This window comes from Suricata suricatta, chromosome 12 (genome assembly GCF_006229205.1).
Source record: "Suricata suricatta isolate VVHF042 chromosome 12, meerkat_22Aug2017_6uvM2_HiC, whole genome shotgun sequence".
NCBI classification, from domain to species: Eukaryota; Metazoa; Chordata; class Mammalia; order Carnivora; family Herpestidae; genus Suricata; species Suricata suricatta.
The window spans coordinates 94,286,835-94,301,772 of NC_043711.1; the positions used below are offsets into that span (position 1 = coordinate 94,286,835).

Below are 14,938 nucleotides of genomic sequence, written 5' to 3' on the forward strand. Positions count from 1 at the left end.
GGGGGGGGGGGGGGGGGAGACACAGAATCCGAAACAGGCTCCAGGTTCCGAGCTGTCAGCACAGAGCCCGATGCAGAGCTCGAACCCACAAATTGTGAGATCACGCCCTGAGCCGAAGTCAGACGCTTAACCGACTGAGACACAGGTGCCCCTCCTTTTTTTTTTTTAATAATGATTTTATGTTTCCTCACTCCTGTTTCCTTCTGTCCCCTCATAGGTGCGTGGACAACGCTAGTCTCTTAAACCAGAGTTTCCAGAGCCAGCAAGCTGAGCGTGCCCTGTTTCTTATCACAAACACACGTCTCTTTTTATTGCCGTGAGCGTCACACAAAAGTCCACAGAGCCTGCACCCAGAGTGTCCCTCTGCGAGGGGTCAGCCCACACCGGGTATGAGCGGGAGCTAAGGTCGCAGGGTGCTTTTTCATCTCAAAAAAAAAAAAAAAAAAAAAACCACGTAAGAATGAAATCCTACTTTGCTGCCCCAGCTCCTCCGGACGTTTACGGAGCACTTGCTCTGAGTGCCGTGTGCGTATCTTCTCCTGAGTCCTCAAGTGACCCTTCTCCAGACTTTTCAGATGAGGAAACTGAGGACAAGGAGCCCCTCCCCGCAGTGAGCCGGCTCATTCACTGGCTTCCAGGGCATTGCAACACACTGCCACTTCCCAGCCCAGTAAAATGGATTATGGATTAACTTCTCTGGTTTTAAGTAAACCAAGTCTCAGGACTGAAAAGGACAGCAGCTTGCAAAGGATGGGGGGCGGGGCAGAACGCCACTCGATGCATGATGCTAATGGGCTAACCACAGCAAGAAAGTAGCCAAGGGAGGCTCTCCCTCCTCCCAAAACGAGGCCCCTGCCAGCCAAACTCCAAGAGCTAAATGGCAGCCGTCTAACCAGATTGGCAAGAGGTCAGACAGAAAGATCAGTGATGATCGGAAAGATGGTCAGAAGTAAAGATCTGTAACCACTGCCATTCACCGGCCGCCTAGGCTGTAACGACAGAGAGCATGAAGCCTTTGCAAATAGTTTCACTGTTACCCATGATTTTTTCTAGCTACGACATATTATTTTTACAAGTCGCCTAAGGATCAAACTGCATGTAAAAGCCATTCTACGGGGGCACCTGTCTGGCTCAGTCAGAAGAGCATGTGACTCTTGATCTTAGGGTCATGAGTTTGAGCCCCGCATTGGGTGTAGAGGTTATGCAAATAAATGTTAAAAAAAAAAAAACCAACTTTCTACTACACAGAAACCATTTTACTTTTTCTAAAGAGCATTCATATTCTGCATTTCACCTATCCTCAGGATGACACCAGGCGATTCCTTCAGAGATAATATTGCTAAAAGTAGGCAATGAGGGGCAAATAAGGCCAAGAGTGTAGGACAAACTTGCCTGAAACAAGACAGTGGAAGTGACAGAGCTGGGCTCCCAAACAAGTCCCCAGGCCTCAGTTATCTGCCCAATGGCAATAATCACACCGCCGCCCCTTAGTATCGGAAACATAATCGGGGCTCAATAACAGCTCACTTTATTTCCTACTGCGCCCACAAACAGTGATCAAAATAAGGGTCACTCTCAAACCGTAGATTTTTCAGGGTCTAAAAGGGTCCCAAAGACCCTTAGTTCTTACTTCCCTCGGCCCTTACCAGAAGCAGGCATCCAGAAATCATTTCAGCTCTGGCTGCTAAAACGCTTGCTCAACACTCCTCTCCACGGGGACATGTGTGAGAAATTTCTTTTTCAGCTGGTTTCCAGGAAACTCTCTGTCTCCCAGAAGAACTGCTCTTCCTTTTTTGAAAATTAATATTGAGTAACTTATGTCTCCTGCTTTCTTCACCTTGGCTGCCAGGAAGCTCAAAGCCCAAAGAGACTTAAACAGACCCACTCTGGGCTTTTTAGCTTAGCATGTTTGTGGACAGCAGCCATGTGACCTACTGGTCCATGAGCTGAAAGGGGAAGTCTCTTCGGGGCTTCTGGGAAAGGTGTTCCTCCACTGAGGAGACAGCCCCCTCTCACCACCCTGGCCACGCCCCTGTCTCCTCCCACTCTGGAACACATGACGCCTGGAGCTACTGCTCTCAAGGAACCAGGAGGGGAAGGCTCTGACATCATGGGGCTGAAACCAGGCCTAAGATAACACACCCCAACAGACACACCTGTGGGGATGCACCTGCATATCTGGCAATTTGCAGTTGCAGGAAATAGAAACCAAGCTACATTTTTTAGAGAGAGAGAGAAAGAAACAGAGACAGAGCGTGAGGGAGGGAGGAGCAGAGAGAGGAAGACACAGAATCGGAAGCAGGCTCCATGCTCTGAGCTGTCAGAACAGAGCCCAACACGGGGCTCGAACTCACTGAGGGTGAGATCATGACCTGAGCCAAAGTCAGATGCCCAACTGACTGAGCCACCCAGTCTCCCTCTAAGCTACATATTATAAGCAGAAAGAAATTAAGGGGCTTATTCAATCTTCAGATGGTCTACGGGAGGCAGGAACCAAACCGGGGCTCCCGGGAAACCGCTGTCACTGCGTGCTTGGACCACCACACAGCTACTGCCTCTGCCCCGGCCGGGGCAGGGGGTCCCACGCCACATGCCGGAGCTGACACTACAGGAAACACCCTGCTGCATCCAGCTCAACCGTCCACTGCAAAGCCACCCCTGCCTGCTGGACACGCACCCCCACCACCAGTGCTGCCCCGTGCTGTCTGTCCCACGCCTCTGACACCAGGAAGCTGGGACCTGGCGCCTCAGCGAACGCAGCCGCAGAGAGCTGAACTCCGCCATGGCTGCGCTCCGCTGCAGAAACAGTGCAAGGGTGGCCTCTGTCCCACCCGGCTTCTCAAGCTCAAGCAGCTGGATCCGATTTTGGCCGATCACATCTCAAACCTAAACTACAAGGGGAGGACCGGGAAATACAGCCCTTCGTTCTCCGGCTTCAGCAGGAAAGGAAGGCCCAGCGGAAGGGGCTGGTACGTGGCAAGCGCTACCCGCCTCCTCTCTGAATGCAGGCCTCTCTCCACAGCCAGACTCTGGACCTCGCAGCCACACAGGGTCACGTCCAGGATTCCCGAACGCAGGGAACAGAAGTGGAAATCCCGAATGTAGCAAGCGCCAGCGAACCAAAAGGGTCTGAGGCACATGGCTCAGAGAACAATATAGGAGTCTTTCATCCTTGCTTTTGATCTTCCATTCCAGCTGTATTTACTCTGATATCGTTTTATGTATTCAGATTGTCCCATTTCCTTCAGTGGATCTGCAGGAAATCTCTAATAATCCGAGGAAGACACGGAGGTTTAAGTGAATAAATTATGCACAATGAAACAATTTCAAGAACCCCAGACCCTAGCCAGCGTGATGATAGTAACAGCAATGCCTACCATTTATGGAGTGCCTGCTGTGTACCCACCATTTATGGAGAGCCTGCTGTGTGCCAGGAATAGATGAGGACACTGAAGTTTAGAGAAGTTAAGAGATTTGCCTAAAGTCGCCCAGCAGGGGCGTGTCAAAGCCAGAACTCTGTCCCAGAGCAGACCCTTAACCACCACCCTGGATGGAGCTCGACATCAAAAGCTCCGAGGCCAATGGACACCAGGCAGACAAGGTGACATGTGAAGAAGACAGGCTGGGGAGTACTGGGGGTAGGTGGGGACTGAGGAAAACTGGAGCCTCTAGTGGCTGCTGTCATGGAAAACGGGGGTCCAGTACGGCCAATTTTTCAAAAAAACTTGAAATCTAGACTTTTACGTGGGCTCAACTAGAAAATAACTAAACTTTTCTTTTTTTTCTTGTTAACAAACACTGTGTGGGCCAAACAAAAGACACCCTCCAGGTTGAACATGGCACCCAGACCGCCATCGGTACCCCCAGTGGGGCCCCTTGGAGCCCCGCCCCGCCCCGCCCCGCCCAGCAGAACCCCGCAGGCACCCGCCCCGGACCCACCTCCCAGCCTTCAATGTGGGACTGCAGCTGCTCCAGGGCCTCCAGCTTCTCCATCTGCCGCTTGGTCTCGTTGATGTTGGAGCACACGGTCTTCATGGCCTGCAGGGCGCTCTGCACCGCCGGGTGGTCGGGGTGCTTGCCGGGGGTCCTCTTGGCCAGCTCCTAGGGGAGAGGTGGGGACAGGGATGAGAGACACCAACCCACAGGGCACCAAACAGCAGCCACGACCCCTGGCCCTGAGCCAACAGCAGTACTCTGTACAACCTGGGCCTCCTGGGGCCGGGGAGCATCATTCATGCATTTACTCATTCATTCATTCAGTCAGTCAGTCAGGGTCCCCTGAGCACCTTCCTCATCTGTGGCTACAACAGAGAAACATTCCTCACCTGGTGGGTCTTACATGCTAGTAAAGGAGATGAGCCAAAATGAAGAGAAATGACATATAACAAACACCATCAGGCAGTGGTAAATACCAGGGAGACAAATCCAAATGACAGGCTAAAAGGTCTGGGGAAGGGAAGTGTTCCTTCAAATGGGAAGATCAAGGGAGGCTTCTTGGAGGAGGTGACATTGGAACAGACACGCCAGAGCAAGCAAGGGAGGGAGTCCTGTAAAAGTCCTGGGGAAGAACGTGCCACAGAGAGGGTACAGCTAAGGCAAAGGATCTGAGGTGCGAGCATGTGACAGGTAGTGAGTGAGGAGGAGGCGTGGCTGGAGGGCATAAATGAAAGAGAGAGAAAACCAGACAAGACAGAGATCAGATCAGATCAGCAGATCTCCCAGCGAGCCCCAGGCTTCTCATATGTAGAATAATATAAAAAACACCCCAGGGGCGCCTGGGCAGCTCAGTCAGTTAAGCATCTGCCTCTTGGGTTCAGCTCAGGTGGTGATCTCACTCATGGTTCATGGGATCAAGCCCCACGTCAGGCTCTGCATGGAGCCTGGAGCCTGCTTGGATTCTCTCTCTCTCTCTGCCCCTTTCTCTGCCCCTCCCCAACTCATACACGCTCTCTCTCAAAATAAACTGAAACAAACAAAACAGCCCCCCTACGGGGACAAGACCATGTAAAGGGGCCCTCTTGCACCCCCCCCCAATGCCCACCGCGGCCACAAGTGCAGGCGGGGACAGTCAGCCTCACTGCCATCAAAGGGCTTCCGCCACACACGGGGTGTGATGAGAGAGGGGCTGAGGGGTGGGGAGCCTGCAGGACCTCAGGTCTGCAGGGAGGGGTCTCCAGCGGACGGGATCCCTCAACCGGCAGGGCCGTGCTGGCAGAGAGAAGTGTCTCATCATCTGACCCGGCGTGCCAACCATCCCAGGATCTCCCCATCACTCTGCTCCTGGAAAAACACAGGTGTGCCGCATCGGTGCCACACGTGGGTGGCCCCTCAGAGGTCACCAGCAGGGGGACCTGGGGCCAGTCGCCCTCCACGCTCAACAGCAGTGATGGGGGGGGGGGGGCAGCAGTGAAGGCTCACTCAGCCTTTACTCTGTGCTTGTGAGGGAGGGTTATTATCCCCTTAAACAGATAAGGAGACTGAGGCACAGCAGTATAGCCCAAGACCTTCAAAAAGTAAAAGGAGGGTGCAAGCCTGATGTCTGGTTCTGTTCGTGGTTGTGATGAACCAGACACTCCACGAGAAGGGCCCCCGTGGTGAGGCACGTGCTCTGGGCACTCAGTCCCTGCCAGCCACCGCCAGCCTGGTATGACAACACGTGCCAGCCGGGACAGCAGTCTGCATCCAGCGTGTCGTTCTGAGCACGCCAAGCAGACAGCCTTCTCCATGCCCTCACTTCGCCCTCTGCCTGAAGAGAAGCAGCCCCTCCAGAGGAGGAGGAGGAGAATCAGGACCCTGAGGAGCATCCAGAGCCCCTCCCCCTCCTCCTCCCCCTTCCCCTCCTCCCCCTCCTCCTCCTCCTCCTCCTCCTCCCCCGGATGTTCTGCAGCATCAGGACCCTGGGGAGTCTACAGGTACCAGGGACACACCCCGGGGGAAGTAAGGAAGGGAGGACATCTCTCTGGAGAGAGATGCTCCCACTGGGGAAGGGTGCTCCCACAGGGTAGGGGGACCAGACAACAGCCCCGGCGGGGAACACGTGAGACACATCAGAGGGGGGGGACAGTGTGACCGGAAGCTCTGCAGAAAAGAGGTGAAAGCAGCGCCCCGCCCTGGGGAGGGTGCTCCCGAGGCTGCTCACCGCACAGGAAGGAGCCTGAACTGGCCCCGGGCGGCAGAGCAGCTGTGGGTAAGGTGTCAGAGCTCACTCCGCCCGAGGGGCAGGATGGAGGGTGGGCGCTGCAGGGGGAGGGGGTGGTGGCCACGGTGGGGAGAATCCTGACTTCCTGTGTCTTCTCAGCAAGATGATGACAATGGCAGATCCCGGGCAGATAAGGAGCTCACTTCCCAACATCGGAGTCGGAGAAGTCCAAGGAAATGTCCCAAAGTTCCCAGAACGATACAGAAAGAACATGGGTGCATCGGCACACACGACAACTGTCCGATCAGATATGAGCTAAGGATGTGAAGGGGTGAGTCTTCTAAAATGAACCAACCACCACCACCACCCTGGTCCAGCCAGCTGTCACCTGGACACTGAAGTCAAACTCAGCCCACCCCCCACTCACGGTCTGTTCTCCACACACAACCCGAGGGAATCCTGTTAGAACATGAGGCTCTGTCCCTCCCCTGCTCAGAACCCTCCTAAGGCACCTACAACACTCAGAGAAGACAAAGACTCCACAACAGCCCTCAAGGCCCTGCCTATCTGGTATCTGGCCCTGTCACCTCTCTGACCTCACTCCCCTGCTCTTTCATTTGGATCCTCCTCTGGCCCCCGCACTGGTCCTCAGGGTCCTGCCACAGGGCCTTTGCACTAGCTATGCCCCTCTATCTGGCCGACTCTTCCCCCAGGTACCTGCACTGCCCCCTTCCTCACCTTCCCCTGGTCTTTGCTCAAATGTCACCCTCCCAGACCACCACCTGGTCCTTACCCACCACCTAAGCCTGGGCCATTTCTCCTCCACAGCACTGTTACAACTCTACCTCCGTGTTCATTTCCTGCTCAGCTCATTGACGGTCTCCCCAGTGAATGGCCCTAAAAACCTCTGACGCTGCAGCACCAACCGTACGCTCTCCCAGGGGGGCCAGAGAGACTCACCGGGATTTGCTCAAAAAAGAACACGCTCACTGTGGGACTCGCCGGTTTCCAGTGCTGCCCGCCCCCTCCCCCCACCCCGCGCAACCAAACATCCCCGTGCCAGCTCTGAGTGGTGCGTGTCCCAACTCCAGGAAGCATGCCCCCGCCCCCCCAGCCATCCGCTTGCACCAAGAACGGATGCCAACACCGCCCAGGAGATGGTCTGGCCCACAGTGCCCGGGGAGGCAGAGGTGACATCTAGGTGACAAGGTCCCCACACAAAGTGTGGGTGACAGCTGCGCCGCCCACAGATAGATGTGGGAGGTCCGAGGCACACTGGAGACTGTGTGGGGCCCCAAGGCTGTGCCCCCCGCAGCCACTCTCCTGACACGCACCGGCCAGAGCAGCTGTCCCCAACAGGACTCCCGGGACATGTCCTCTTTGGCCCCCCGCATGTTGGACAAGCTCTGAATCAAGCTGATGTTTGGAAATCAGGAGCTTTTCCCCATAAAAGTCCCAAGTTCTGGGTTTAGAAACAGCTGGCCACACTGGCGTGGCATTTCCACAGCCGATCAGTGAGTAACTGAGGGGCGCCTACTATGTGCAGGCGCCATTCTGGGCACTGAGGGAACAGCAACAAACAAAACAGGCCTATGTCCTAGCCAAGCCGGCGCCCTAGTGAAAAATCAATCCGTCCACCAGGAATCACAGAACAGAATGTGAGCTCGGGAGAGAGACTGTGAAGAAAAATTCAAACAGGGTGAGGGGACAGAGAATGGCAGAGGTGCTTCTGCTCCAGCTGGGGGTGGCAAGCAAGGCCTCTCCGAGGAGGGGACAAGTGAGCAACAAAGGCTCGGTGAGATGAGAGAGCGAGCCTCGGGATATCTGAGGTAATGATGTCCCAGAGGAAATTGCAAGTGCAAAGGCCCTGGGGCAGGAACCTGTTTACTATGTTCAGAGAGTGGCAAGGGGGGACAGGTGTGGCTGGAGCAGATGAGGGTGTGGGGAGAGCAGAGGGGGTCAGGAGGAAACACAGACTGAATGTGCAACACCTGACAGGGGCCGGTGAGGAGGAATCGGCATTTCAATGTGAGCGGCAGGAGGCTGCTGGAGGCTTTTGAGTGAAAAAATGACATGAGCTGACTCAGGCTTAGTTGCTGAGTTGAGAAGAGACGGTGAGGCACCAGGGCAGAGGCAGGAAGACCCGGTGAGGGCTGTGGCAGGGGCCCGGGAGCAAGGTGTAGGAAAGGAGCCAGAAGGGCAGGACCAAAGGCAGAGCCAAGGAGACCCCCTAATAGACTGGATGTAGGGTGAGCCAGAGACAGCTTGGGTTTGGCCTGAGCAACTGGAAAGGAGAGGCCATTTATGGAAATGGGGACATGGGGCGGGGGCAGGGAGACCAGTCTCTGGGGGGGAGGGGAGAACCAAGCGCTTGGTTTTGGGCACATCAGATAGGAGACGCCTGTCCGACATCCAAGTGGGGAGGCTGAGTGGCAGGAGAGCAGGTCTGGGGTTCAGAGGACAGGTCCCGGCTGCAAGTTGGACACAGAGATGGGATTTAAAGCCACGGGAATGTCCACAAAAGAACTTGCACATGGATGTTCACGGCAGCTTTGTTCCCAACAGCCAGGAAATGCCAACGACCCAAATGTTGGCTGATGACTGGACGGATAAACAAAACACGCTTCCATACAGTGGAATATCAGGCGTCTAAAAAGGGAACGAAGTTATGATTCAGGCTCCAGTGTGGGTGAGCCGGGGAGGCACTGCGCTAAGTGAAAGGAGCAGGACACACAAGGGAGCGTGTTCTAGAATTCCATCGATACGAAAGGTCCAGAGCAGGCAAATCCGCAGAGACCGAAGTCGATGAGTGGCCACCAGGGGCTGGGGCGGGAGGGGAAAGCGGAGGGGCTGCTAATGGGTCTGGAGTTTCCTTGGAGGGTGATGAAAATATTCTAAAATTATGATGATGGTTACACAACTTTTGGACATTTTTTTTCCCTAAAGGCCACAAAGTGGGTGAGGCCATTCCAGGAGCAAGTCCATAGAGAGAGAAAAGGCCCAGAGCCTGAGCCCTGGTCCCTCCTATGCTCAGAGGCCCGGAAGGTGAGTAACCAGTGAAGGACGCAGAGGGGAAAGAACATCGGGGACACGGGAGAAAGGGGGTTGGGGGGCAGCTGCCCCCTTTGGGCCAACGGGTCCACCCAGCTCGCCCCGCATCTGCCTCAACTTGTCTCCACTGCGTACCAGGCCCGGTCTGACGGCAGAGAGGCAGGGACCCGTGCACACTGGGGGCCCTGAGCCACACCAGCAGCCGGTGCACAGCGGCCCCATGAGATCTGTGCATCACCAGGAAACAACCGGAAGGGGCAGTGACAGTCAGCCTCCCTCAGGAACCTGTCATTTGAGCACCAGGGGCATTACCCCAAACCTGAATCATTTCCCCAGAAACACCGATGGAAAACTCGACAAAGCCTAAAAACGCCAACTGTCTATCCTGAGCCTGGGCTGGGGGCTGAGATAGAATGTTCTGGCTATTCTTAAGCAATGTTCAAGTTCAGCCTCTTTGGGGCCATTCCCAGTGAGACTTTGATCCTCGCCTCTTCTGTCTGCCCACCCAGGCTCCTGACCTTGTTCACCTCCTGGATCTGGAGTTCAGCTCGAATAAGGGGGCTCAGAGGGCCCGGGGACATCTGTGAGGGTGGCAGCATTGCGGGGCCAGAGGGGGAGGCTTGAGGGTTTGGACTCATGGCACCGCCTTCAAAGTCCGCTGGAAAATGTGACAGGAGGAGGGAGTCAGGAGGGGCATGAAGTGCTGCCCACAGGCCCAGCTGCTGTCTGATGCAAACGTTCCAGCTGCGGGTGCCAAAGGCCAGGGCGCTGAGCAGTGCTGTCCGGCGGGGAGTGTGGCACGTCCCCGCAGGAATCTGGGGGCCTGCCGGCTGTCCCCCCCCATGCTATCTGCGCTCCCAGTAAACACAGCTGGAGACCGAGGAAACGGGGAGAGTAAACAGCCGTCTGGCCAGGACAGCAAACCCACAGCCAGGCTTCGTCACCGCTTCCTGTGGGCAGTGGCTCCAGCTCTGCTCCTCTCCGTCCGTTCTCCCGGGAATCCAGGCCCCACAGATCCCACCGGACCAGACTGTGGCCCCTGGGGCCTGGGAGCCGCCTGGGCCTCCCACTGAGAGCGCAGAGCCCACCCCTGCACATGGGTCTAGCTCCACTGGTTGTTAAACTACATTAGGGAAACTGCTGCTCCCGGCACCTGCTGAGAACAGACTTTGCCAAGGTCCTGAAACCAAAGAGTTAACACCTAGGAGACCTTGGTTGGGTTGTGTGGCTACTGCAAGATGTGCAAGGTTTTAAAACCCAGGAAAGAAGGAACAGAGCAGCCACTGAGCCACGAAACACGAAGCCACCGACCTTCCCAGACCCCCACTTAGGGAACTGAGAAGGTCAGCATCCCCAGAACCCACGTGCTTTGTCAGCTTAATTCCCCAAAGTGCTTAACAGGCAGTGTCGCCTAACAGTTGGGGGCAGGGGGTACCTCTAGAAAAGGGCTCAAATCATGAGCCTTACAACTCACCTACTGTGCGACCTTAAACAGCCCACTTCCTTCCTCCGCGCCTCGGTCTCCCAAATGGGGCTAACCACAGTGCCTCGCTCATCGAGCTGTTCCAAAAACTGAGCAAATGCCCAATCCTCTGTATTAACAACGGCCCTATCTGTACTAATAGACACCCGCTATTACATGACAGTGACTGAGGCGCAGGGAAGTGACCTGCACCGAGTCAGGCAACTAGGAAATGGTGGGGCCAGAATTCACATCCAAGCAGCCTGCGGTCGAGAACCGGGCTCTGATCCAGGGGTCAGCAGACTTGTTCTGTGAGGGGCCAGAGTGTAAACAGTTTAGGTTTTGTTGGCCTCATCCGGCCTCTGTCACATACCCTTCTCTGTTTGCTTTTTGGGTTTGTTTTTGTTTAACAGCCCTTTGAAAAAATGTAAACATCATTCTTAGCTCCTATGTTGTACGGAAACGGGCCGCAGGCTGATCCAGCTCTCGGGCCACGGTTCTGCCAACCCCGTGCCCTAGACCGCTGCAGAGGCCTGCCTCTGAACGGCTGGCACCCAACCCTAGCTTGGAAAGCACACGAGGCAGATCTGAGGCAGCCCATCTGCAGGTCCCGGTCAGTCCCTGGGCTGCCCTCTTGCAAGTTCGACCTGGAGCTTCTTCTGCACCAGGGTGAAGAGCTAGAGACATACGGCTTTCAAACACACGTTTGGGGGTCAGGAGCAGCTGCAAGAACAACCGCAGAGGTCCTTCTGGGGTCCCCGGGACAGACAGACACCAGAGGAGGCACAGAGAGTACTGAGTCCCACCAACCAGCACCGCACACGTCGTGGGTCTCTGTTCACAGACCCCAGAGCGGGTCTGGCCCAGCTCAGAGACTCAAGGGTCACCTACTGTCTCCAGCAGAAAGTCAAGTTCAAGTGTGCCCTAGTAATCTGCCTTCCAGCTCATAGAGCAAGGATGCATGTGGCCTCAATGACAGGTGCATGAATGAGGCACCAGCAGCCAAATTAATCCACCAGCAGGGACCCCAAGGAACAGCTGTGAGATGCAAGGCCTTCGGGATGGAGCCAGGGCAGGCCTGGGCCAACAGCCACCATTTCCAAGGGTCGAAAACCCTGGGTGGAGAGTGGTGGAGGGTGACAGGGCCCTCCGCCCAGCTGGGGATCTGCCCAGAAGCCGACTCTGAAGATAAGAATTAAGACTTCTGGGCGTCTGGGGGGCTCAGTGGATTAAGCATCTGATTTGGGCTCAGATCAGGATCTCAGGGTCAGGGATTGAGGCCCTTGTTGAGCTCCACAGTAGGCATGGAGCCTCCTTAAGATTCTCTCTCCCTCTCCCTCTGCCCCTCGCCCCCACACACTCTCTGTCTCTCTCTCTCTCTCTGTCTCACACACACACAAAATAAGTAAAAAATTAAGAGAGTGGCCTATCTCCCATGGTCCACCCCACCGAGACGAAATCCAAGGTGGCTCAGCAGTGAAGAAGATGGCAGGTGTGTGGCTGTTTGCGCCTGGTCCACCCAGCATCCCCACACCCTCCTCAGCAAGTAGCCGGGACTGGGATGAGGAGCTCCTGCACGCCCCGCCCACTGTGGGACCACGGGATTGGTGGGAGGTCGGAGCACATGACATAAATCTGCACCAATTAGAGCTGGTTTCTCAGGACGACTGGCCCAGGCATGGAGCGCCTGCTCCTAATGTCAGCCAATGAAACCATAATGCTGCCCAGCTCACTGTCCCTGGACCAGGTGTCACCCCCCATCAGAGCCCAACACGGCCCAGCTCACAGCCAGTGGGGTGAAGGGCAGGTCTAGCACCTGGGAGAAGAATAAACGGAACAAGTGAAGGCTTCGTGTGATTGGTTCACATTAAACCACATGACTCAGGCCAAACCACTCAGATCATCCCATGTCAGGGGCTCTCAGGACTCAGGTCAGAGCTACTAAAAGAAAGGTCCATTCTTTCCCACTACGCTTGAACTCTGGGAGGTGTGAGGCCCGGTAACACATCCACCTGGCATCACACGGGAAATAGAGCTTAACAGTGGAAAGCAGACGGTTCTGGAAGGATCCAGCCCGGCCCAAAGCCAGCCCTTTACGTCTCAGCTACTTGAACTCCCGGGTGCACTGACGAAGCCGGTCAGGGCTGGGTTTTCCGTCACCTGAAACGCAGAGAAAGGAGCTTGGGGACTGTCTCACCTTGAGGAGGAGCGGGTACTTGCAGATCCTTTGAATCGGAGACAGCAGGTAGCCCTCCAGGGGGATGTCCGTGGTCTTCCGGCCTCCCAGAAGCATGCAGCTCTGCAAAGGGACAGAAGACCTTCAGTAAAACCCACCAGGGATGCAACGGGAGCCGGCCCCCTTCAAAGGACCATGGGAAGCACTCTCAAAACAGAGACAGACTTCGGAAGCGGTGTAGCAACAGCGCCCAGGGGAGAAGAAAACATGCATCTCTTCAACCTGGCACAAAGCCTGGGTCAGGGGCGGGCCATCGACGTCCCCTGTTTTGGTAATCTAGGGTTTATTGCAACACAGCCACATCTGTTTGTTTATGTACCACTTCTGGCTGCTTCCAATCTATCACAGCAGAGCTGAGTCGTCGTAACAGACACTGTGTAGTCACAAACCCTGAAATGCTTACTATCTGGCCTTTTACAGAAAAGTTTGTTAACTCCTGACCCAGAGGAACTATAGGAACTCTCACAGGTGCGAGCCAGAATGCAGGGGAACAGGCATTCAAAAGTGCCTTGGATCGAGGAGCGAACAATGGAAAGCAGGGTAAGTAGCCATCAACGCGGTTTATGAGTTCAAGCCCCGCATCGGGCTCTGCGCTGACACGATGCAGCCGGCTTCAGACCCTCCGTCTCCCCCTCCCTTCCCCTCCCCAGCTTGCTCTCTCATGCTCTCTCTCAAAAATAAATAAACATTAAAAGTAATTAAAAATAATTTCTGAAAAAATAAAGATAAAAATAACCATCAACTGAGGAATGCCAAGATACACCCGTAGTAGATTTGCACAACGCCACGCCACACGGCGGTCCAAATGGGGGACCTGACACAATGCAGAGCGACACAGATGGACCCCAAACACAGGAGGATGTGAATGGCACAAGCCCATTTACAGAAAGCTTTTAAAACCAGATGACACAGGGGCGCCTGGCTGGCTCAGTCAGTCACGTGTCCGACTTCAGCTCAGGTCATCATCTCCTGGTTCGTGGGTTCGAGCCCTGCGTCAGGCTCTGTGCTGACAGCTCAGAGCCTCTGTGCCGGTCTTTCTCTGACCACTCCCCCATGCTTGCTCGCTCTCGCTCTCTCTCTCTCTCTCTCTCTCAAAAATAAGTAAACATGTAAAGAAAAAAATAGAAACACACAAAACTAGGCATTTCTTATGGAGAACACATCTGTAGTGAAATACAAAGACAGGGGTGGAAAGAAAATAATAAACCCCGTTCTAATGGGGGTCAGTTACCTCCGTAGAGGGAGGATAACAGGATTGGGAAAGTGGACTGGGCCCCCCATCATGCCCCTCATGGTCCTGTCCCTGGGGCTTAGTATGCGCCCAAGACATGGGTGCATGCGTGCGTGCATGAAGGAATGAATGAACGGAGGAACCACACAAAGGATGAACAAACTGTCAGCACATCCCACAGTCTCCACCCTCCTCCTCAACACCACGCTGCCAGACTGCAAGTGAAACAGGAACTCTTGGGGGAAAGAATACTCATTCATTCCTTCCTTCATTCATTCATCCACGCCACACATATACACCGCATGCTTGCCATGTGCCAGGCGCTGTTCCGAGCAGTGGGAAGCCTGCCCAACAAAGCCGACAAGTTCCCTGCTAGTGTTCCAGGGAGCGTGAGCCCAGGGCGCATGCACCGTGCAGACGTCACGGGCCTCCTGCTCCCCTCCGGGAGTGGTCCATCGCCACGCAAGCAGGGGTGCCGCCTCCCCATTACAATCAGCGCAGAAAACTGAACAGGCAGGTCCGAGACTCAGGGGATCTCAAGGGGCTCTCTCCTTGGAGAAGCAAGACCCCAGGGGCCCCGGCCCCCTCTGCTCTGACAGAGGCTGCGTGGCCCCCTTACCTCCCCCCGGCACAGATGGGGGACTGAGGCCGTGGCAGCTGGGAGCTGGCAGCCCCCACACGGCTCACACTCAGGCCTTTGTCCTCCGAGCCAGTGCTCCCCGCAAGCTGCCCTGTGAATGTCAGCTCCAGGCAGAGGGAAGGGAGCCTGGGGGGTGGTGCTTTCCAGAAGCCCCCAGGACCTGGCGGGAGAAGGGCTGG

At 55.4% G+C, this 14,938-nt stretch overlaps 1 protein-coding gene across 1 annotated transcript in view; it reads right to left on the minus strand.

Annotated features, from left to right (window-relative positions):
• The window catches only part of PREX1 (phosphatidylinositol-3,4,5-trisphosphate dependent Rac exchange factor 1), a 169,586-nt gene that overhangs the window by 69,293 nt on the left and 85,355 nt on the right, over positions 1-14,938 (minus strand). The window contains exons 5-6 of the mRNA XM_029917681.1: positions 12,850-12,951; positions 3,940-4,101 (exon numbers count right to left, since the gene is read on the minus strand). Of these exons, the coding sequence (XP_029773541.1) occupies positions 3,940-4,101; positions 12,850-12,951 (264 nt within the window). The remainder of the gene's footprint in view (positions 1-3,939; positions 4,102-12,849; positions 12,952-14,938) is intronic.